General features: G+C 42.7%; 1 protein-coding gene across 1 annotated transcript in view; it reads left to right on the forward strand.

Annotated features, from left to right (window-relative positions):
* LOC124719030 (acetylcholinesterase-like) overlaps positions 1 to 25,173 on the forward strand; it is an 866,528-nt gene that overhangs the window by 804,845 nt on the left and 36,510 nt on the right. The window contains exon 9 of the mRNA XM_047244699.1: positions 5,065 to 5,228. Within this exon, the coding sequence (XP_047100655.1) occupies positions 5,065 to 5,228 (164 nt within the window). The remainder of the gene's footprint in view (positions 1 to 5,064; positions 5,229 to 25,173) is intronic.

Below are 25,173 nucleotides of genomic sequence, written 5' to 3' on the forward strand. Positions count from 1 at the left end.
TTGGAAGCAAGCTTTACAGCGTGTTATTTTTTTCCCAGAAAGTCCTTTGATATCAGTGTTTCGCCATCCATATATTCAAAAATTTCAAGTGGAAGTAATTTTGGTCCAGTCACGGTAATTTTACCACTTGGGTAGCATATACTTCGTGTTTCTCCTTTAAAGTTTTTTGCCTTACGATATTTACATAGTACATCAATTCTCTCGATTGCTATACTTGGCTGTCGATTATATGTTATAGTTGATAGTAATGAAATGCCTCATTTTTAAGACAGTGATATCCTTGCCGCCATGAGCATCCAGCATCTGACGATGTCTTCAGTGATTGTGCCGGTACGTGATTTCCTAAGCGAAAATTATTTATTACTTCTGCATTCTCTTCATCTCTTTTATTGCTATCCGGTCTTTTTCGTGTTTTTTGTGTATGACTGCTTTCTTGTCCTCCGACCTGTATCGCTAATGTTTTCACGTTGCTGTTCTGTTACATTATTTCTTCCTCGTTGAGACTCCTGTCGTAACACTGCTACACGTGCTTCTGTTTCTTGCTCGGTTTCGTTGCTCCGCGACGTCTTTTGTCTTTCCAACTCTATTCGGGGTCGTGAAAAGCTGCTTTTAGGCTTGGCCAGTTTACTCCAACATATTTTCACGTTGTTTATTATTACACGGAGATATTAATTACTCTTCGCTTAAATGTTGAACTAGATTTGCATCACAGTTTTCGTGAGCAGTTTTTCCTTTCATACTTTTTCCTGCGATTATGATCAAATGCGTGTGAAATCTTATGGGACTTAACTGCCAAGGTCATCAGTCCCTAAGCTTACACACTACTTAACCTAAATTATCCTACGGACATGCCCGAGGGAGGTCTCGAACCTCCGCCGGGACCAGCCGCACAGTCCATGACTGCAGCGCCCAAGACCGCTCGGCTAATCCCGCGCGGCTCCTGCGATTAGCGATTAGGCCTATTATAAATAATATTGAGACGCACTATATATATATATATATATATATATATATATATATATATATATATATATATATATTGTCAAAAGTATTTAAACCGACAAACTCTGGGAGGTTGTAGGGGGCAACAAAACAAGTCTTTTTCCCTAATGTCATTTTTTCCAATGAGGAATATTTAAACCGGTAGAAGAAGATTTTTCTGGCGGCAAATTAATTAAACCAACAAACACTTTTCCATTTTTTGATGACCAAGACACAACACATTAACACAATGCAATTTCAATTACAGTAGATTTTCAAAAATGCCGAACCATCGGTCCAGGAGTCGACGCACACGACGACTGAAATGTGCCGGCGCCCCGTCATGTTGGTACCACATGCGTTGTCTTGTAGGGAGCGCGACGTCTTCCAGCAATTCTAGCAATGCTCTGGCGAGAAAACTGTAGTAGTGCCTGCCATTTAATGGCCTAGGTAGCAGATACGGCCCAATTAAACAGTCCCCAACAACACCGACCCACACATTAACGTAGAACCGCACTTGATGAGAGCTAGCAACTGTGGCATGTCGGTTGTCCTCACTCCAAACATGAGAATTGTGCATGTTGAAGACTCCATCACGCCCGAACGTTGCTTCCTCGGTAAACGACACAGAGGATGGAAATGTAGGATGCATTTCACACTGTTCCAGGTACCACTGCGAAAACTGTGCTCTGGGTGGATAACCAACTGGTTCCAGATAGTGGACGCGCTGTAAGTGAAATGGACGTTACAGTTGCTCTCGAAGGACTGTTCGTACATTCGTCTGATTCGTCCCCATGTCACGTTCAATTGCACAAGTGCCGATTGAAGGATCCCAGTCCACATGCTGCAAGATAGCTTCCTCAAATTGCAGCGTTCTTACCGTGCGACGGCGTCCCTGTCCAGGTAATCTGCTAAATGACCCGGTCTCGCGCAGACGTTGGTACACAGCAGCAAAGGTCGCATGATGCGGGATACGGCGATTAGGATATTGTTGTTGATAAACCCACTGTGCAGCTCGTCCGTTGTGGTGCGCTACGTAGTACGCACCAACCATATCAGTGTACTCACTCCAGGTGTATCGCTCCATTAGTAAACAGAGACAATGCACTACTACACTGGTGGACAGCAGTTTCCTACAACTGAAGATCGTAATACGGCCTCCACCGGTTTAAATAATCCTCATAGGAAAAAATGACATTAGGGAAAAATATTTTTTTTATGTCCCCTACAAACTCCCAGAGTTTGTCAGTTTAAATACTTTTCACCCTGTATATATATATTTCTGCGATGAGGCCTATTATAAACAATATGGAGGCGCACTATATGGATATGTAGTGCGCCTAAATTATTTACAATATACCCAATCACAGGATATATATATATATATATATATCTGTGTGTGTGGTGTGCGTACTGTAAGACCTTCAGTACACACACCATCAGATTATTTGAATTGTCGCTCTGACGAAGTAGGCGAGTGTCAGCAATATGTCTCGTGGTCTTATCGTGGCGTGTTTATCTTCTGCCGTTAGGTCAGACGATAGAAATGCCACTTGCACGCTTAGAGTAGCAGATTGACGGTGACCAACTTTAAACAGAACTTGATTAATTTTCACACATATTTATTAAATTAATGAAAAGCGTAGACATTACATAACTTGATTCTGGATGCTGTTTACAGGTGACAATCTGAAGTTCCTTTGGCATTGGTACGTTAATCTTATTCTCACATATATCTCTGGTACTTGACAAAAATGTCTATACATTTATCTTCACGGCTATGTACAGGAATATAGTAATCTTATTAGGCGCAGACTGAAACTTGACTATGGACTGGTACAGACTAATGCAGACAAATGCAGACTGGCTAATCGAAGGTCTGTACACTCGTTATAATACCTCGCACATTCAGGTATCACTACATGAGTGTGATCCGTGAGGAGAAAAGGTTCCACGTTAGCAGCAATCTCATTGGCTGCGTTACATATCAATATGCGGATCGGCAGAAGCAGAATTTGGTCCGTCTCTAAGGCAGCGCCATCTCGTAGTGCGGAGACGGACGAGCACTGCGCCTGCGCTGTTGTGGTTAGCGGGGCGCGGTCTAGTGGGAAAGTTGTGTACGCGCTGACTACGTGGAACACAACAATATATATATATATATATATATATATATATATATATATATATATATATATATATATATACGAGGGCAGTTCAATAAGTAATGCAACACATTTTTTTTCTCGGCCAATTTTGGTTGAAAAAACTGGAAATTTCTTGTGGAATATTTTCAAACATTCCCGCTTCGTCTCGTATAGTTTCACTGACTTCCGACAAGTGGCAGCGCTGTACGGAGCTGTTAAAATGGCGTCTGTAACGGATGTGCGTTGCAAACAACAGGCAGTGATCGAGTTTCTTTTGGCGGAAAACCAGGGCATCTCAGATATTCATAGGCGCTTGCAGAATGTATACGGTGATCTGGCAGTGGACAAAAGCACGGTGAGTCGTTGGGCAAAGCGTGTGTCATCATCGCCGCAAGGTCAAGCAAGACTGTCTGATCTCCCGTGTGCGGGCTGGCCGTGCACAGCTGTGACTCCTGCAATGGCGGAGGGTGCGAACACACTCGTTCGAGATGATCGACGGATCAACATCAAACAACTCAGTGCTCAACTTGACATCTCTGTTGGTAGTGCTGTCACAATTGTTCACCAGTTGGGATATTCAAAGGTTTGTTCCCACTGGGTCCCTCGTTGTCTAACCGAACACCATAAAGAGCAAAGGAGAACCATCTGTGCGGAATTGCTTGCTCGTCATGTGGTTGAGGGTGAAAATTTCTTGTCAAAGATTGTTACAGGCGATGAAACATGGGTTCATCACTTCGAACCTGAAACAAAACGGCAATCAATGGAGTGGCGCCACACCCACTCCCCTACCAAGAAAAAGTTTAAAGCCATACCCTCAGCCGGTAAAGTCATGGTTACAGTCTTCTGGGACGCTGAAGGGGTTATTCTGTTCGATGTCCTTCTCCATGGTCAAACGATCAACTCTGAAGTGTATTGTGCTACTCTTCAGAAATTGAAGAAACGACTTCAGCTTGTTCGTAGGCACAAAAATCTGAACGAACTTCTCCTTCTTCATGACAACGCAGGACCTCACACAAGTCTTCGCACCCGAGAGGAGCTCACAAAACTTCAGTGGACTGTTCTTCCTCATGCACCCTACAGCCCCGATCTCGCACCGTCGGATTTCCATATGTTTGGCCCAATGAAGGACGCAATCCGTGGGAGGCACTACGCGGATGATGAAGAAGTTATTGATGCAGTACGACGTTGGCTCCGACATCGACCAGTGGAATGGTACCGTGCAGGCATACAGGCCCTCATTTCAAGGTGGCGTAAGGCCGTAGCATTGAATGGAGATTACGTTGAAAAATAGTGTTGTGTAGCTAAAAGATTGGGGAATAACCTGGTGTATTTCAATGCTGAATAAAACAACCCCTGTTTCAGAAAAAAAATGTGTTGCATTACTTATTGAACTGCCCTCGTATATATATATATATATATATATAGTGTGTGTGTGTGTGTGTGTGTGTGTGAGTGTGAGAGAGAGAGAGTGTGTGCATCGTCAATATTATTTATAATAGTATGAAAGAAAAAACTGTTCAAGAAAACTGTGATTCAATTCCAGTTCAACATTTAACCGAGGAGTAATTGTTTTCTCTGTGTAATAATAAAGAACGTGAAAATATATTGGAGTAACTGCCCAAGCCTAAAAGCAACTTTTCACGACCCCGAATAGAGCTGAAAAGACAAAAGACGTCGCGGAGCAATGAAACCGACGAAGAAAGGGACGCACGTGTAGCAGTGTTACGAGAAGAGTCTCAACGAGGAAGAAATAATCTAACAGAAGAGCAACGTGAATATATATGTATATGTACGTTTATTTTTGTGGTATCCACTCGCCGGCCCTTCGCTAGCGAATTTTAGGAAAATACGTTGTTACTGATGGACTTGTCGTACTTTAATTCTGAACCCCCCACTCGGTGGTGTCTGACTGTGCGCTCCTTTGGTTGTGTGCCGGCAGCGGACGAGCAGCAACCCGTGGGGCCAGTGGATGGGCGTGATCCACGGCGACGAAGTGGAGTACGTGTTCGGCAGGCCGCTCAACCTGAGCACGCCCTTCACCGAGAGCGAGCGCGACCTCAGCCTGCGCATGATGCACAGCTTCGCCACGTTCTCGCTCTCCGGGTGAGTACAGCGGCGGCCACTGTTCCCCGTCATGTTTACGCTCATCAAGTACATTGCCGGGGGGAAAAACTTCAACACGCTGAAGGACAACTGAGATGACAGGTAGCTCACCGATAGATCTGTACCTACAGATTGGAAAGCTAGCACCAGTGTTTAAGAAGGGTAGTACGAGTAATCCGTCGAACTACAGACCTCTATCATTGACGTCGGTTTGCAGTAGGGTTTTGGAGCACATACTGTATTCAAACATTATGAATCACCTCGAACGGAACGATCTATTGATACGTAATCAGCATTGTTTCAGAAAACATCGTTCTTGTGCAACGCAGCTAGCTCTTTATTCGCACGAAGTAATGGCCGCTATCGACAGGGGATCTCAGGTTGATTCCGTATTTCTGGATTTCCGGAAAGCTTTTGACACCGTTCCTCACAAGCGACTTCTAATCGAGCTGCAGGCCTATGGGGTATCGTCTCAGTTGTGCGACTGGATTCGTGATTTCCTGTCAGGAAGGTCGCAGTTCGTAGTAATAGACGGCAAATCATCGAGTAAAACTGAAGTGATATCAGGTGTTCCCCAGGGAAGCGTCCTGGGACCTCTGCTGTTCCTGATCTATATAAATGACCTGGGTGACAATCTGAGCAGTTCTCTTAGGTTGTACGCAGATGATGCTGTAATTTACCGTCTAGTAAGGTCATCGGAAGACCAGTATCAGTTGCAAAGCGATTTAGAAAAGATTGCTGTACGGTGTGGAAGGTGCCAGTTGACGCTAAATAACGAAAAGTGTGAGGTGATCCACACGAGTTCCGAAACAAATCCGTTGGAATTCGATTACTCCATAAATAGTACAATTCTCAAGGCTGTCAATTCAACTAAGTACTTCGGAGTAAAAATTACGAACAACTTCAGTTGGAAAGACCACATAGATAATATTGTGGGGAAGGCGAGCCAAAGGTTGCGTTTCATTGGCAGGACACTTAGAAGATGCAACAAGTCCACTAAAGAGACAGCTTACACTACACTCGTTCGTCCTCTGTTAGAATATTGCTGCGCGTTGTGGGATCCTTACCAGGTGGGATTGACGGAGGACATCGAAATGGTGCAAAAAAGGGCAGCTCGTTTTGTATTATCACGTAATAGGGGAGAGGGTGTGGCAGATATGATACGCGAGTTGGGATGGAAGTCATTAAAGCAAAGAAGTTTTTCGTCGCGGCGAGATCTATTTACGAAATTTCAGTCACCAACTTTCTCTTCCGAATGGGAAACTATTTTGTTGAGCCCAACCTACATAGGTAGGAATGATCATCAAAGTAAAATAAGAGAAATCAGAGCTCGAACAGAAAGGTTTAGGTGTTCGTTTTTCCCGCGCGCTGTTCGGGAGTGGAATGGTAGAGAGATAATATGATTGTGGTTCGATGAACCCTCTGCCAAGCACTTAAATGTGAATTGCAGAGTAATCATGTAGATGTAGATTGTAGGAGCGTACGATAACGAATTCAGACCAAACGAAACACACATGTCACTGCAAAGGATGCCAAAACAGTCATAACACTACACAATGCAGGCGTGTATTCTCGCATGCAAAAGGTCATAAAAGTGCCGAACGTCATCCTGCTATAGAGTGTCCCAAGCATCTTGTATCTTTTGTTGCAATTTAACAATGGTTCTTGCCAGCCCTGGAGAACGAGGAAGTTCCCGCTTTACCGTGTCCCATATGTGTTTACCTGGGGAGGGATCTCGTGATCTTGCTGCCAGGGCAGTAGTTGTACACTACGTGGAGGACGCTGCGTCGCAGTAACCGTATGTGCATGTGCATTGTCCTGCTGGAAAAGCACGTCACCACCTTGTCGAAGAAACGCCAGTAGCTTGCGGGTGGCAGCCTGTGACGTGTAGCGGCCACCGGTTACTTTACCCTGCATAAATACCAAATATAACTGCAAGTGTTGCAAGTTCCCCGCTATGTCTTTCGGCATGAAATTTAGCTCAAATTTACATCCCACTCTATAAAAAAGTCTAGGTATTACTAAAACTATGTATCCACAAACTTGTATCCTACTTAAACTCGCATGTTGATCTTTGACTTAAAAGAACCTAACCTGAATTGAACTGTAACTCGTCTGAATATAACTTGTATTTATATTAAATGCACAACTGGAGTAAAACAGTTATCTGGCCCTAATCAGAATTTCCACTTACCTCGCGTCTTGACACTGTTGCAGATTTCTCGACAGCACAACAGCCAACAGCAAGTAAGCTAGATTTCGTTTTTGTTAAATAAAATTTCCAAACAATATTCAAGCTGTTGTGTACCACATGGTGCAGTGTGGTAATGAGCAATGATAAACCTTCTTTCAACAGTGAGATAGGGAGAGTAAACTGTTCCTATTAAATTATATTTCAAGAGAAATATTTTAGAATAAAGTATGTATTCAAAAAGACACAGTAAAACTTCGTGTGATCTTCACACATATCATTGGTCTGAACCATACTATGCTTAACAAAGTGAGCGATGGCTTTTAAAGGGTATAATGATAACAAAGCATTTCTGTAGAAACCAGACTGCCACTCTTACCTCAACCTTTTTGTCTAAAAAAGTTTACATTATTCAAAATTTGTATTCTTCTCGCCTTTCAATACACAGTGTGATTTACGAAGATATGCAAATAGTTTTTGTTATCCTAAAAGTAAAACAAAAGAAAAAAGTTCATGTAAACATAGGTCCGCAATGCTTAGTTATGGAGTTACGGCTAATAAAAGATTTTTCCTGAAATTTAGCAACTTCGCTAACATCAAGCTATCGAAAAACAGTACGAGGTTAAAGTCTGGTCTGCTGAATCGAATAAAACACGTCCCACACGTGTAGCTGCAGTAGTTTTCCAGAACATCCAGAGAAGCAAAGATTATTATACAAGTAAATTTGTTTACTTTGCATTAAAAATGTAGAAACGTTATGTCATTCTTGGCAAACGTTAATGAGTCGTTTCAGTCGTTTCCTAACCTTGAAACTAGTTAGTTTTCTCTATTGTTTTCAACATGACGGCGCGCCTCCACATTTCACCAACGTCGTTACTATACATTTAAATGAACATTTTCCTCAGATGGTCCGATTTAACACCAATGGATTTTTGTGTGTGGCGACGGATGAAAGACATAGTTTATGAGGACGAAGTCAATTCATGTGAGGCATTACTTGCTCGCATTATGAATGCAATAGATGATATCAAGAACAACCCTGTGAAACTGAAACGAGCAACAAAATCTGTTCATACACGTGCAGCTAAATGTATTGAACTCGGTGGAGACATTTTTGAACTTTGATTGCAATCTACTGTGAAATTGTATGCACACTGTACAAATTCCTTAACACTCAACTTTGTTTTTTTTCCGGTTTAACATGAATTCACGTGTGCTATAGCATTAATAAAAGCAAATGATCTGACACATTCATACAGTTTCAGTTAAGGTTATTACCATCATTTTTGTAGATTACAACTTCTGTTGGAAGCTTTGTGCAGTTGCGTGGAATTTAAAAAAGAAATTGGGCCAATTAAAAGTTTTACGAAATTATTTCTTTCATTCTCTGGATGTTCTGGAAAAGTACTGCAGATACACATCTGGGACATGTTTTATTAGATTCACCAGATCAATAACAACAAAATAAACGGAAATCGTGCTTTACTTTAACGTCGTACAGTTTTGCAATGGCTTCATGTTAGTGAAGTTGCTAAACTTCAGGCAAAATCTTTTATTAGACGTAACTCTGTAAGTAAAAATTTGCGGACCTATGTTTATATGAAATTTTATCTTTAGTTTTACTTGTAGAATAACATATTAAAATATTTGCATATTTTCGTAAATCACCCTGTATACCGGGTGATCAAAAAGTCACTATAAGTTTGAAAACTGAATAAATCACGGAATAATGTAGATAGAGAGGTACAAATTAGCACACATGCTTGGAATGACATGGGGTTTTATTAGAACCAAAAAAATACAAAAGTTGAAAAAATGTCCGACAGATGGCGCTTCATCTGATCAGAATAGCAATAATTATCATAACAAAGTAAGACAAAGCAAAGATGATGTTCTTTACAGGAAATGCTTAATATGTCCACCATCATTCCTCAACAATAGCTGTAGTCGAGGAATAATGTTGCGAACAGCACAGTAAAGCATCTCCGGAGTTATGGTGAGGCATTGGCGTCGGATGTTGTCTTTCAGCATCCCTAGAGATGTCGGTCGATCACGATACACTTGCGACTTCAGGTAACCCCAAAGCCAATAATCGCACGGACTGAGGTCTGGGGACCTGGGAGGCCAAGCACGACGAAAGTGGCGGCTGAGCACACGATCATCACGCGATCATTTTACACAGAGTACGCGAAGGAACTTGCCCCCCTTCTTGCAGCGGCGTACCGTAGGTCTCTAGAAAAGCGTAGCGTTCCAAAGGATTGGAAAATGGCACAGGTCATCCCCGTTTTCAAGAAGGGACGTCGAACAGACGTGCAGAGCTATAGACCTATATCTCTTTCAGTTGCAGAATTTTGGAACACGTATTATGTTTGAGTATAATGACTTTTCTGGAGACTAGAAATCTACTCTCTAGGAATCAGCATGGGTTTCGAAACAGACGATCGTGTGAAACCCAGGTCGCGCTATTCGTCCACGAGAATCAGAGGGCCATAGACACGGGTTCACAGGTAGATGCCGTGTTTCTTGACTTCCGCAAAGTCGTTTAATGAACAAATTAAGAACATATGGACTATCAGACCAATTGTGTGATTGAAGAGTTCCTAGATAACAGAACGCAGCATGTCATTCTCAATGGAGAGAAGTCTTCCGAAGTAAGAGTGATTTCAGGTGTGCCGCAGGGGAGTGTCGTAGGACCGTTGCTATTCACAATATACATAAATGACCTTGTGGATGACATCGGAAGTTCACTGAGGCTTTTTGCGGATGATGCTGTGGTACATCGAGAGGTTATAGCAATGGAAAATTGTACTGAAATGCAGGAGGATCTGCAGCGAATTGGCGCATGGTGCAGGGAATGGCAATTGAATCTCAATGTAGACAAGTGTAACGTGCTGCGAATACATAGAAAGATCCCATATCATTTAGCTACAAAATAGCAGGTCAGCAACTGGAAGCGGTTAATTCCATAAATTATCTGGGAGAACGCATTAAGAGTGATTTAAAATGGAATGATCATATAAAGTTGATCGTGGCTAAAGCAGATGTCAGACTGAGATTCATTGGAAGAATCCTAAAGAAATGCAATCCGAAAACAAAGAAAGTAGGTTACAGTACGCTTGTTCGCCCACTGCTTGAATGCTGCTCAGCAGTGTGGGACCCGTACCAGATAGGGTTGATAGAAGAGGTAGAGAAGATCCAACGGAGAGCAGCGCGCTTCGTTACAGGATCATTTAGTAATCGCGAAAGCGTTGCGGAGATGATAGATAAACTCCAGTGGAAGACTCTGCAGGAGAGACGCTCAGTAGCTCGGTACGGGCTTTTGTTGAAGTTCCGAGAACATACCTTCACCGAGGAGTCAAGCAGTATATTGCTCCCTCCTACGTATATCTCCCAAAGAGACCATGAGGATAAAATCAGAGAGATTAGAGCCCACACGGAGGCATACCGACAATCCTTCTTTCCACGAACAATACGAGACTGGAATAGAAGGGAGAACCGATAGAGGTACTGAAGGTATCCTCCGCCACACACCGGCAGGTGGCTTGCGCAGTATGGATGTAGATGTAGACGCGCGCAAGAGATCTTAAACGCGTCTAACCATAAGTTTTTTTTTGTTCTAATAAAACCCCATGTCATTCCAAGCATGTGTGTCAATTTTTACCTCTCTATCTACATTATTCCTTGGTTTATTAAGTTTTCAAATTTATACTGACTTTATGTGACTGTAGACTTTCCCGGCGTAAACTCTTGATGAAGGGGTCTCGGGTCACCAGCTGGGTGGTAGCGTTGATATCTCGCGACGTTTCGGGAAGTGTCATGCTACCCATCTTCTGGCGAAGACTTTGGTGATCACCCAGTACATCGTTGCTGTCTTTTACAATAAATCTTTCTTCACCTAGCAAGTACAATCAGAAGCCGACACAGCACTACTGTATAAGTCCACCACCTGCGAAAGTGCAACTAAGAATGTATGAGACTACGCAGAGGGAAAGAATGTGCCACAACAAGACCAAAGACTGTTTAACAGTAACATAACTTTCTTTCTCTCTCTCTCTGTCCCTCTCTCTCTCTCTCTCTCCCTCTCTCTCTCTCTCTCTCTCTGTCTCTCTCTCTCTCTCTCTCTCATGTGCACATCGATAACTTACTAAAATCAAAATGGCAGTCCCACCTTATAGTGTAACCGATGGCGCCCCACACTGTGAAGCCTGGGACGGGACCTGCGTGTCGTGTGCGAATCCTCTGTGGAACAGGCAGCTCGCCAGGTCTATATACAGACAACACCCACCCTCACCACGGAAGACAACAGAGCGCCATTCCACGTTCCAGCCAAAATTTTCGCGACATCAGAGTAGCCGTGCTGGGCGATGTCGTGGTGTCAGTGGTAGGCTGGCCAGAGGCCACGCGAGTCCTTAGTCTTGGTGCGGGCACACGGTTCCCAGTGGTGCCCCATGGACAGCAGGTGCAACATGTGCCATGTGTTCGGTCGTCCACCACTGCTGGCTCGACGCGTACATCATGACATGCGTTTGAACTACGTGGACGTTGATGAACCTGGAAATGCTCCACAGGCCACTGTTGGAAGCAGCGACCCACCACAGATACAATGTGCCCAATATCTCCAGCAGTCCAGGCGTCCATCAAGTTCCAGCAGGCCCACAATGGGGCACCCTTCGAATGTGCGAAGCCATTCAACGGGAGTACGTACTCGTCTGGGCGGCGTGGCTGTCCTAGAATGAATGTTGCAGCCGCCGCTCACCTGTAAACTCAGCACAGTTGCCGCCTGCAGAGGGAACACAGACGGCGCTGAAGGAGATCTCCTGAACGCCGTCTCATCGCCAGTGACAGTGACAAATGAATGGCTAACACTGCAACTCCTCAATATACACACACCATATCGTGGCGCCACAGCACACAGTCTTTGAGGGTGTCGCCATTTTTTTTTTCCGGCAGTGTATAGTGGCCCAACTTGCTTACCATCACACACTTTCTTGTCTACTCTGTTGCTCTCTAACAAGAAGGGCTTAAGAATTTATGAACCTTCAACATCGCAGGGCGTCAGCAATCGTTGGTTATTATATTAAAAAACTAAAAAACCCACCTCGATTGCGAAAAAAAGCACCTACTGTTAAGTGTTAACCCAGGTTTCGGCGTAGATAACTACACCTTCCTTAGAACAACAATAAAACCCACAAGTGCCTAAGAAGACCTTTGTCAATGATTAAAAAAAAAACACCATAGCTATACATTTATAAACGAAAAAGAAAGGAAAACACAAACAGTACATATGTACAAAGTCAAAACCACTACTTAATAGTGCAGTTTATGGCGGGTCATGGCCCATCGATCATAGGCCGGTGTGAGGTGGAGCGTACACCTTTAAGGTAAGTAGTGGTTTTGACTTTGTACATATGTACTGTTTGTGTTTTCCTTTCTTTTTCGTTTATAAATGTATAGCTATGGTGTTCTTTTAATCATTGACAAAGGTCTTCTTAGGCACTTGTGGGTTTTATTGTTGTTCTGAGGAAAGTGTGGTTGTCTACGCCGAAACCTGGGTTGACACTTAACACTAGGTCCTTTTTTGCAATCGACGCGGGTTTTTAGTTTTTTAATGTAATAGCTTAAGAATTAACTCTCCCTGTTTTCCTTCACGATTGTAGGACCTGAAGATTAACGTGTAGACATCAGTTTCCTAAATCAGCACGAAGCAGTTGATATGGTATCTGTTAAGTTGCATGTGGCTTTGCTCGTGAACAATAAAGTTCCACTTGCATTTGTCCTGACTGAAGTCCTCTGTGCAAAGGAAATTCAAAGTAAATAACGTTATTATTATTATTCTGATTGTCCCCAGGAATGGTCCGGCAGAGATAGGCATACGCAACGGAGCCGACATTGTTTTTGGTACCTGAAATAATCTACTATTGATTCTAATATGTAACAATGAGGCTGTCGACGAAGGTCCGACCATACGGATTAGGTTCCCCGGTGGGTCAGTGGCTCGGAGACTTTTTAAGGGATAAAAGCCATTTAGTTTTCCTGTACGGCTGCTGTTCGTCGCAGACACCCGTATCGTCAGGAGTGTCCCAGGGAAGTCTGATAGGACCTCAGTTATTACTTAAATCATCTGACGACATGAGTGAGCAGCAGTTTATGGCTGTTTACCGAAGATGCTGTGCTGTACGCAAAGGTGTAGCCGTTGGGTAGTTGCTTCGGGATACAGGATGAACTAGATAGAATTTCTAGCTGATGTGATAAATGACAGCTAGCTCTAAATGTAGAGAAATGTAAATTAATGCGGATGAGTAGGTAAAATAGTCCTATAACGTTCGAATTCACTTGTGCTGCTAGATACACTCACATCGATGGAACATGTAAACGTAACGCTGCAAAGCGATATGAAATGGGCCGGCCGAAGTGGCCGTGCGGTTAAAGGCGCTGCAGTCTGGAACCGCAAGACCGCTACGGTCGCAGGTTCGAATCCTGCCTCTGGCATGGATGTTTGTGATGTCCTTAGGTTAGTTAGGTTTAACTAGTTCTAAGTTCTAGGGGACTAATGACCTCAGCAGTTGAGTCCCATAGTGCTCAGAGCCATTTGAACCACTTTGATATGAAATGGAACGAACGCGTCAGATTGGTGGTATGGCAGGCGAATGCTCGTCTTCGTCTTCATGGGAGAATATTCGAAAAGTGTAGCTCATCTGAAAAGTAGACGGGATATAGAACATTAGTATTCGGGGTATAACATCAATGATGCACTGAACAACGCAAATAAGAGGCAGATTGCAATCCACACTTTTATTAAAATCTCTCCAAGTCAACTAATTGTAGGAAAGAAACACCAACACTTCGTTCCTGCACGTTTGTACATGTCGCCACTTCTAACCGTCACTCCAACCCCTAGCGGCAGTAGGGGATGTCTTATAATCACACTGTTTTATACAAAGGGTGAATTATGTACATACCAAATTTAGTTGAAAGTGCTCCAGATGCTTGCTGCGCCCTGCTTTTCTGTGACCTCCTTTCCCTCCAAAACCACACCCATAGTGATGTAGGGCTGTCGTACTGTCACCTCAATTTTTCCAGGCAGCCAGCGATGTGTGTGACAATTTTGGTAGGAATTCTTCCATGCGTCACAGAGATAGATATGGTGATACTTCACTGAGTTTGCACCCCCCACCCCCCGTTAATCCCTCATTCCTCTACTTTCAACTCCACAGGCGAAACGTCATCATGATTATCATTAACAAGCCTAGCGACCCCGAAGTTTCCACAAAATTTTTTTTTTTTTTTTTTTTTTTTTGGCCATCAGTCTACTGACTGGCTTGATGCGGCCCGCCACGAATTCCGTTCCTGTGCTAACCTCTTCATCTCAGAGTAGCACTTGCAACCTACGTCCTCAATTATTTGCTTGACGTATTCCAATCTCTTTCTTCCTCTACAGTTTCTGCCCTCTACAGCTCCCTCTAGTACCGTGGAAGTCATTCCCTCATGTCTTAGCAGATGTCCTATCATCCTGTCCCTTCTCCTTATCAGTGTTTTCCACATATTCCTTTCCTCTCCGATTCTGCATAGAACCTCCTCATTCCTTACCTTATCAGTCCAACTAATTTTCAACATTCGTCTATAGCACCACATCTCAAATGCTTCGATTCTCTTCTGTTCCGGTTTTCCCACAGTCCATGTTTCACTACCATACAATGCTGTACTCCAGACGTACATCCTCTTCCTCAAATTGATATTAGTAGACTTCTCTTGGTCAGAAATGCCTTTTTTGCCATAGCGAGTCTGCTTTTGATGTCCTCCTTGCTCCGTCTGTCATTGGTTATTTTACTGCCTAGGTAGCAGAATTCCTTATCTTCATTGACTTCGTGACCATCAATCATGATGTTAAGTTTCTCGGTGTTCTCATTTCTACTACTTCTCATTACCTTCGTCTTTCTCCGATTTACTCTCAAACCGTACTGTGTACTCATTAGACTATTCATTCCATTCAGCAGATCATTTAATTCTTCTTCACTTTCACTCAGGATATCAATGTCATCAGCGAATCGTATCATTGATATCCTTTCACCTTGTATTTTAATTCCACTCCTGAACCTTTCTTTTATTTCCATCATTGCTTCCTCGATGTACAGATTGAAGAGTAGGGGCGAAAGGCTACAGCCTTGTCTTACACGCTTCTTAATACGAGCACTTCGTTCTTGATCATCCACTCATATTATTCCCTCTTGGTTGTTGTACATATTGTATATAACCCGTCTCTCCCTATAGCTTACTCCTACTTTTTTCAGAATCTCGAACAGCTTGCACCATTTTATATTGTCGGACGCTTTTTCCAGGTCGACGAATCCTATGAAAGTGTCTTGATTTTTCTTTAGCCTTGCTTCCATTATTAGCCGTAACGTCAGAATTGCCTGTCTCGTCCCATTACTTTTTCTAAAGCCAAACTGACCGCCACCTAGCGCATTCTCAGCTTTCTTTTCCATTCTTCTGTATATTATTCTTGTAAACAGCTTCGACGCATGAGCTGTTAAGCTGATTGTGCCATAATTCTCGCACTTGTCAGCGCTCGCCGTCTTTGGAATTGTGTGGATGATGCTTTTCCAAAAGTCAGATGGTATGTCGGCAGACTCATATATTCTACACACCAACGTGAATAGTCGTTTTGTTGCCACTTTACCCAATGATTTTAGAAATTCTGATGGACTGTTATCTATCCCTTCTGCCTTATTTGACCATAAGTCCTCCAAAGCTCTTCTAAATTCCGATTCTAATACTGGATCCCCTATCTCTTCTAAATCGACTCCTGTTTCTTCTTCTATCACATCAGACAAATCTTCACCCTCATAGAGGCTTTCAATGTATTCTTTCCACCTATCTGCTCTCTCCTCTGCATTTAACAGTAGAATTCCCGTTGCACTCTTAATGTTACCACCGTTGTTTTTAATGTTACCAAAGGTTGTTTTGACTTTCGTGTATGCTGAGTCTGTCCTTTCGACAATCATATCTTTTTCGATGTCTTCACATATTTCCTGCAGCCATTTCGTCTTAGCTTCCCTGCACTTCCTGTTTATTTCATTCCTCAGCGACTTGTATTTCTGTATTCCTGATTTTTCCGGAACATGTTTGTACTTCCTCCTTTCATCAATCAACTGAAGTATTTCTTCTGTTACCCATGGTTTCTTCGCAGCTACCTTCTTTGTACCTATGTTTTCCCTCCCAACTTCTGTGATGGCCCTTTTTAGAGATGTCCATTCCTCTTCAACTGTACTGCCTACTGCGCTATTCCTTATTGCCGTATCTATAACGTTATAGAACTTCAAACGTATCTCGTCATTCCTTAGTACTTCCGTATCCTACTTCTTTGCGTATTGATTCTTCCTGACTAATGTCTTGAACTTCAGCCTACTGTTCATCACTACTGTATTGTGATCTGAGTCTATATCTGCTCCTGGGTACGCCTTACAATCCAGTATCTGATTTCGGAATCTCTGTCTGACCATGATGTAATCTAATTGAAATCTTCCCGTATCTCCCGGCCTTTTCCAAGTATACCTCCTCCTCTTGTGATTCTTGAACAGGGTATTCGCTATTACTAGCTGAAACTTGTTACAGAACTCAGTTAGTCTTTCTGCTCTTTCATTCCTTGTCCCAAGCCCATATTCTCCTGTAACCTTTTCTTCTACTCCTTCCCCTACAACTGCATTCCAATCCCCCATGACTATTAGATTTTCGTCCCCCTTTACATACTTCAATACCCTTTCAATATCCTCATACACTTTCATTATCTGTTCATCTTCAGCTTGCGACGTCGGCATGTATACGTGAACTATCGTTGTCGGTGTTGGTCTGCTGTCGATTCTGATTAGAACAACCCGGTCACTGAACTGTTCACAGTAACACACCCTCTGCCCTACCTTCCTATTCATAACGAATCCTACAGCTGTTATACCATTTTCTGCTGCTGTTGATATTACCCGATACTCATCTGACCAGAAATCCTTGTCTTCCTTCCACTTCACTTCACTGACCCCTACTATATCTAGATTGAGCCTTTGCATTTCCGGAACCGTGCGACTGCTACGGTCGCAGGTTCGAATCCTGCCTCGGGCATGGATGTGTGTGATGTCCTTAGGTTAGTTAGGTTTAAGTAGTTCTAAGTTCTAGGGGACTGATGACCACAGCAGTTGAGTCCCATAGTGCTCAGAGCCATTTTGAACCTTTGCATTTCCCTTTTCAGATTTTCTAGTTTCCCTGCCACGTTCAAGCTTCTGACATTCCACGCCACGACTCGTAGAACGTTATCCTTTCGTTGATTATTCAATCTCTTTCTCATGGTAACCTCCCCCTTGGCAGTCCCCTCCCCGAGATCAGAATGGGGGACTATTCCGGAATCTTTTGCCAATGGAGAGACCATCATGACACTTCTTCAATTACAGGCCACATGTCCTGTGGATACACGTTACGTGTCTTTAATGCAGTGGTTTCCATTGCCTTCTGCATCCTCATGTCGTTGATCATTGCTGATTCTTCCGCCTTTAGGGGCAATTTCCCACCCCTAGGACAAGAGAGTGCCCTGAACCTCTATCCGCTCCTCCGCCCTCTTTGACAAGGCCGTTGGCAGAATGAGGCTGACTTCTTATGCCGGAAGTCTTCGGCCGCCAATGCTGATTATTTATCAAAATTTAGGCAGTGGCGGGGATCCACTAATATGGATCGTTATATTTCTAATTGTTATGTCTTCTAAGGCCTACCGCCACACCCAGAAACGGTTGGGAGTGTGTTACCCTGACGGTATTTTTATACAAATAATGAGTCGCTTGTGTACAAAATTAGATTGTAACTGTACGGGAAATTCGCGAGTCACGCTTCTGTTGCCATCCTCTCCGGCCTTGACACCTATGCCCGAGCGAAATGGCGCAGTGGTTAGAATACTGGACTCGCAACGACGATTCAAACACGCGTCCGGCCATCCTGATTTAGGTTTTCCGTCGTTTCCCTAAATCACTTCACGCAAATACCGGGGTGGTTCCTTCGAGAGGGCAGTGCCGACTTCCTTCCCCATCCTTCCCCAATCCGATGGGACCGATGACCTCGCTGTTTGGTCCACTGTTCCGAATCAACCAGCCAACCTCACCAACATAGAAACCGTCATAAAGCGTTCGACAACTTTCCAAAGTTTAGTCGCCATCGGATGAATGTCGTAGGAACGCATACAAGAAGATCAAAAATTAAATTTTGTACGGGGTGATTCTTACTAACGTTTAAAAACACCCGAAGAGGCGTAGATAACGAAGCGACAGGTATTCTCTACGTGTAAGAGGCAATGTTCTGACTGACTGACTAACTGATCATCGCTCAGCCCAAACCGCTAAGGATAGACACTTGAAGTCAGGAGAGGGTGTGGTCTTATACAGCAGGCGTCGTTTAAGAAACGATTCTTCGGAATTGGAACCCTAAGCGAGTGGTGTAAGGTATGAAGGTTTTTCTTTGAAAAAATGTCAATATTAAGGCAATTTAGAAGCTAGACCTACGAAATTGGTATTTGGTTTCTCGGTCACAAATAAAGACATGTTTCAGCATTTTTGTAATTTTAACCCAATGGGCATGAAATAGCAAGTGAAAGCTTTGTTTTAAAATACACTACTGGCCATTAAAATTGCTACACCAAGAAGAAATGCAGATGGTAAACGGGTATTCATTGGACAAATATATTATACTAGAACTGATATGTGATTACATTTTCATGCAATTTGGGTGCATAGATCCTGAGAAACCAGTTCCCAGAACAACCACCTCCGGCCGTAATAACGGCCTTGATACGCCTGAGCATTGAGTCAAACAGAGCTTGGATGGCGTGTACAGGTACAGCTGCCCATGCAGCTTCAACACGATACCACAATTCATCTAGAGTAGTGACTGGCGTATTGTGACGAGCCATTTGCTCGGCCACCATTGACCAGACGTTTCCAATTGGTGAGAGATCTGGAAAATGTGCTCGCCAGGGCAGCAGTCGAACATTTTCTGTAACCAGAAAGGCCCATACAGGAACTGCAACATGCGGTCGTGCATTATCCTGCTGAAATGTAGGGTTTCGCAGGGATCGAATGAAGGGTAGAGCCACGGCTCGTAACACATCTGAGATGTAACGCCCACTGTTCAAAGTGCTGTCAATGCGAACAAGAGGTGACCGAGACGTGTAACCAATGGCACCCCATATCATCACGCCGGGTGATACGCCAGAATGGCGATGACGAATACACGCTTCCAATGTGCGTTCACCTCGATGTCGCCAAACACGTATGCAACCATCATGATGCTGTAAACAGAACCTGGATTCATCCGAAAAAATGACGTTTTGCCATTCGTGCACCCAGGTTCGTCGTTGAGTACACCATCGCAGGCGCTCCTGTCTGTGATGCAGCGTCAAGGGTAACCGCAGCCACGGTCTCCGAGCTGACGGTCCATGCTGCTGCAAACGTCGTGCAGACGGTTGTTGTCTTCCAAACGTCCCCATCTGTTGACTCAGGGATCGAGACGTGGCTGCACGATCCGTTACAGCCATGCGAATAAAGATGCCTGTCATGTCGACTGCTAGTGATACGAGGCCGTTGGGATCCAGCACGGCGTTCCATATTACACTCCTGAACCCACCGATTCCAAATTCTGCTAACAGTCATTGGATCTCGACCAACGCGAGCAGCAATACGATAAACCGCAATCGCGATAGGCTACAATCCGACCTTTATCAAAGTCGGAAACGTGATGGTACGCATTTCTCCTTACACGAGCCATCACAGCAACGTTTCACCAGGCAACGCCGGTCACTGGTGTTTGTGTATGAGAAATCGGTTGGAAACTTTCCTCATGTCAGCACGTTGTAGGTGTCGCCACCGGCTACAACCTTGTGCGAATGCTCTGAAAAGCTAATCATTTGCATATCAGGGTATCTTCTTCATGTCGGTTAAATTTCGCGTCTGTAGCTCGTCATCTTCGTGGTGTAGCAATTTTAATGGCCAGTAGTGTGTATCATTATTAAAGAACTACTGAAGTATGAACAATGGTATTTGAGTTCTCGGTTACAAATGAAAAAAATAGGTGTTTCAGTGTTTTTGCGAACTGACTCCTAAGGGGGTGAAATACGGAATGAGATTTTTTTATGAAAATATTTATTTTGAAAGCATTTTAAAAACTAAATGTTTGAAAATTATTGTTTGACTTCACTGTTGGAAATAAAAAAAATACATGCATCCCTGTTTTTAGAAATACAACCCCTACAGAGATGAAATATGGTCAGACTGATTCACTGACTCACCATTGCTCATCAAAAACGACTAAGGATAGAGTCTTGAAATTTGGAAGGGTTGTGACATCGTTTAAGAAGACATTGTCCGAATTTCCACCCCTAAGGGGGTTCTAACAATACCACTACTTGCAAAGTAGGTTATAAATCAGCTTAATAATGTTGCTTACGCAGCATATGCTCGCTTTATCGGGCGACAACAAAGCTATTGACTGTGGATGGTATCGTCAGAATGGAAATAATGAAGTCACCGTAAAAAAGTCATTAATTTTGGCATTTATCTTGAATGGATTCCCACGTAGATTTCGTCGAAGTCGTTATGGCTCATCTTGTTGATTCTATGGTGATTCCACTTTGATTGCTAGAAGGTCCAGATCTGTATTTTAGCAATATTTGAAGACCTAACAAATGCGTTTTTCAGGAAATTCTTAATGATCAAACAATCCCAGATCAGAACAATGGTATGGTAGAAATAATTTTTGACTTGGTTTTCAAGATCCACATTTTTATTAAACTTCTTGTAAATTCACATATGCTTCTTCTTAATTGTCATATCATCAAGAAAACAGTTTTGTATCGATCTTCATATATTTAATTTCCACTTTAACCAAACACAAGACTTGACTGTTCTTTTACAAAGCGAAATAACAACTTAACTTATGCAAAGTGAAACAAAGACTGCTCTGTGCGCAGTCGCGCCAAAACGGTTACAAGTAAGTCAAAGATTATGACAGTCTCACAGACATGAATACACACAAGAACCATATCACTGTAATACATCGATGCATCGGAGTACCTATACATTAATAAAACCAAATGTGAATATTGTCACAAAAATATGTCTGTTACTTTGCAGAAAAGTTGTACGATATTACTGGTATCGAGAACTGGGGTTGGAGTGCTGTAATGGTCACGTAAATAAAGAACCATTACAGGGTGAAATAGAGGATGAAAGGGAATTTTTAGGCTAGAACTACGAAAAGTGGTAATTGGTTTCTCAGTCAGAAAATAAAAAATCCGTGTTTGAGCATTTGTGGAGATTCAACCACTAACGGGGTAAAGTAGATGGAGAAAATTTTTTTGAAAATAAATAATAGGATTTTGAAGGGTACATATACGGCAACTGGTATTTGGCTTCTCGGTTGGAAATTAAAAAAAATACATTTTTTGGTGTTTCTGGTAATTCGACTTCTACGGGATTGTAATAGGGGATTAAAATTTGTAAGAAAATGCCTTGTTACACTTAAAAATTGGTATTTCGCTTCTCGGTTAGATATAAAGGGGCGGAGGTTGCTATGGAAATGTCTCCACAGGAAGGCAAAAGGCATGCTTAACAAAAACTTTGGACTCCAGTTACCAGAATCGCCTTTTGGTCGGAAGTACATTCGAAAGAGACCATGATTATATGGTCTTCATTAGCGTGAATAGCGTAGAAGGTGTTGCGATTTGTGAACAACATAAAAATTCGATAAAATAAAAAGAAAAAAAAATCTCTGCATGCCAGACTGTCTAAAGGAGCAAAGCAGGGGGCCCTGAGCTAGTTTAATATGAGACACATCGTGCCGCAAATGTCGGGAAATACCCCAGAAGAGGATGACTGAAGTTGAACACGTGACTCCGCCAGATAACGCACGTCGCCACACGTGCAGCGGCTCACGAGCTAAAGCTGTTCGTATTTTGCGTATCTTTCCTTTTCTCTTTTCTTTTTTTTTCCTTTTGTTTTTCTTTTACAGAATTTATTTATTCAGGAAATCCTAAGTCACTTACTGTTAACAAAGAAATTCGCAGGTTTAAACTCATTTACTCAGTTTGTGTTGTCTGTACTTTGCAATAAACCAGTGGAGACCGCGAAACTGGTAAATAAAATAGTAAATCTTATCCCAATGTAAAAGCGTTATTGCCTGAAGCAACGCGAAAGAATTCTGCCTGCCATACGCAGGACTCGAACCGTGATCCGCACGGCATAGGCCCGGACCCGCACTCATGTGAATACTTCAGCTGCGTTGGATTGAAGAGTTCCTAGTTAAAAGAACGCAGTATGTCAATGGAGAGAAGTCTTCCGAAGTAAGAGTGATTTCAGGTGTGCCGCAGGGGAGTGTCATAGGACCGTTGCTATTCACAATATACATAAATGACCTTGTGGATAACATCGGAAGTTCACTGAGGCTTTTTTGCGGATGATGCTGTAGTATATTGAGAAATTGTAACAATGGAAAATTGTACTGAAATGCCGGAAGATCTGCAACGAATTGACACATGGTGCAGGAAATGGCAATTGAATCTCAATGTAGACAAGTGTAATGCGCTGCGAATACATAGGAAGAAAGATCCTTTATCATTTAGCTACAATATAGCAGGTCAGCAACTGGAAGCGGTTGATTCCATAAATTATCTGGGAGTAGACAGGAGTGATTTAAAATGGAATGACCATATAAAATTAATAGTCGGTAAAGCAGATTCCAGAATGAGACTCATTGGAAGAATCCTAAGGAAATGCAGTCCGAAAACAAAACGAAGTAGGTTACAATAATGCGCTTGTTCGCCCACTGCTCGAATACTGCTCAGCAGTGTGGGATCCGTACCAGATAGGGTTGATAGAAGAGATAGAGAAGATCCAACGGAGAGCAGCGCGCTTCGTTACAGGATCGTTTAGTAATCGCGAAAGCGTTGCAGAGATGATAGATAAACTCTGCAGGAGAGACGCTCAGTAGCTTGGTACGGGCTTTTGTTGAAGTTTCAAGAACATACCTTCACCAAAGAGTCAAGCAGTATCCCTCCCACGTATATCTCGCAAAGAGACCGTGAGGATAAAATCAGAGAGATTAGAGCCCACACAGAGGCATACCGACAATCTTTCTTTCCACGAACAATAGGAGACTGGAATAGAAGAGAGAACCGATAGAGGTACTCAAGGTACCCTCCCGCCACACACCGTCAGGTGGCTTGCGGAGTATGGATGTAGATGTAGATGTAAATGGCCAGGGGCTCCACTACTGCACGTGCGGCGAGGTACGTCATCTGGTGACGTCACATCTTCAACTTCTGTCATCCACTTTTGGGGTATTTTCAGACTTTTGCGACCCCAGGTGTCTTAATCTACGTCGCTTCGGGAGTTTTGAACGTTAATGAGAATCACCCTGTATGTTAGAGATAAAGAGACTACAAAAAAGAAGACAAAATTTGTAACAGGAGTAGCATAAAAACAAATAGGAGACCTTCACCTTGCCGTGTTACGTGGGGAAAGAACAGGTATTTGTTTTCCTGCATTAATCTGTAAGCGTCTAACGTTCCCAGAATCAGATACAGGTATAATTTGCGTGACGTTTTCCTCTTTAATGGCAACCTTAAATTAACCCAAAAAACACATCGACTCTTCAAAACTGAAGATCCACAATTGGGTGACGCGTCCTTGACACACCTTAAGCCCAGGTTCTCATTCAGATGAGCAAAAAACGGGCGAAGTTTGGAAATTATTTTTGAGACAATGAAAAGACATGCAAAGGATCTGTTCGGGTATTATGGTGGGTCATACTTTGAACGTAATTGTCTATTAACAATACAAAAAAATGGAACCCATAAGCATGGTTTTATGAAGAGCCTGCGAGTCTGAAGTACGCTAATTGCGTGCAGTGTAGCCTCTCCGCAGTTATCTGAAATCAGAAATGGATAACATCAATAGACACTGCATTAAATTTGTGGGAGCTTATACCTGACCTGATTGAAATAACCTTAAATTCAACGAACTTTGAGTTCGATTTTTGGGTGTTTTTCACTGTTTATGACGTTATAAAACATAGTTAATATTAACAAATTTCATATATTGTAGTTTTAAGGTCCCAAGAAAAGTGTTTACTTTTACGGGGTCAGAGCTAGAAGTTAATAGATTGATTTGTTTTTATTTTATGCTGCACGCAATTTTGAAAAATCTGTTCCCGAGGAAAAGCTGTTTAAAGTTTACGGAAATTTTTAACATTATTAGTAGTTCTATTATCTCTCCATTCTCGTCGTCAAATGTAATATCTCTATCCTCGTCGTCAAGTATGTGGAGTCTAGTTATCCTATGTACTCGGTTTGCTAGACAAACAATTTTTTTTCTTTAATGTATTTCGAGCCCCCCCAGAAGGGGGACGGGCTGACAGCAGCGTAATACGCCGCTCTACAGCCTACAGAAAAAAGTTAAAAAACATAATGAGGAGACATAACAATAAAAAGAGGTGATAAAACGCAGACTGTTTAAAACTGGTAGATGGCAAAAAGGTTGTGAAGAAAAACATAAAAAATACAAAGAGGTAAGTGATGCTGACTAACAATAAAAAAACATGGCGACAGTCTGGTTTTTGTTTGCAGCACTTTAAAAAGGTGACCCATAACACTGAACACTCACAGAAAACAATGCATGATAAGAGTACGAAGGCATATGGGTATGGGGGTGGGGGAGGACACGAACAGATGGG

The sequence above is a fragment of the Schistocerca piceifrons genome, chromosome 10, assembly GCF_021461385.2.
Source record: "Schistocerca piceifrons isolate TAMUIC-IGC-003096 chromosome 10, iqSchPice1.1, whole genome shotgun sequence".
Classification (NCBI taxonomy): domain Eukaryota; kingdom Metazoa; phylum Arthropoda; class Insecta; order Orthoptera; family Acrididae; genus Schistocerca; species Schistocerca piceifrons.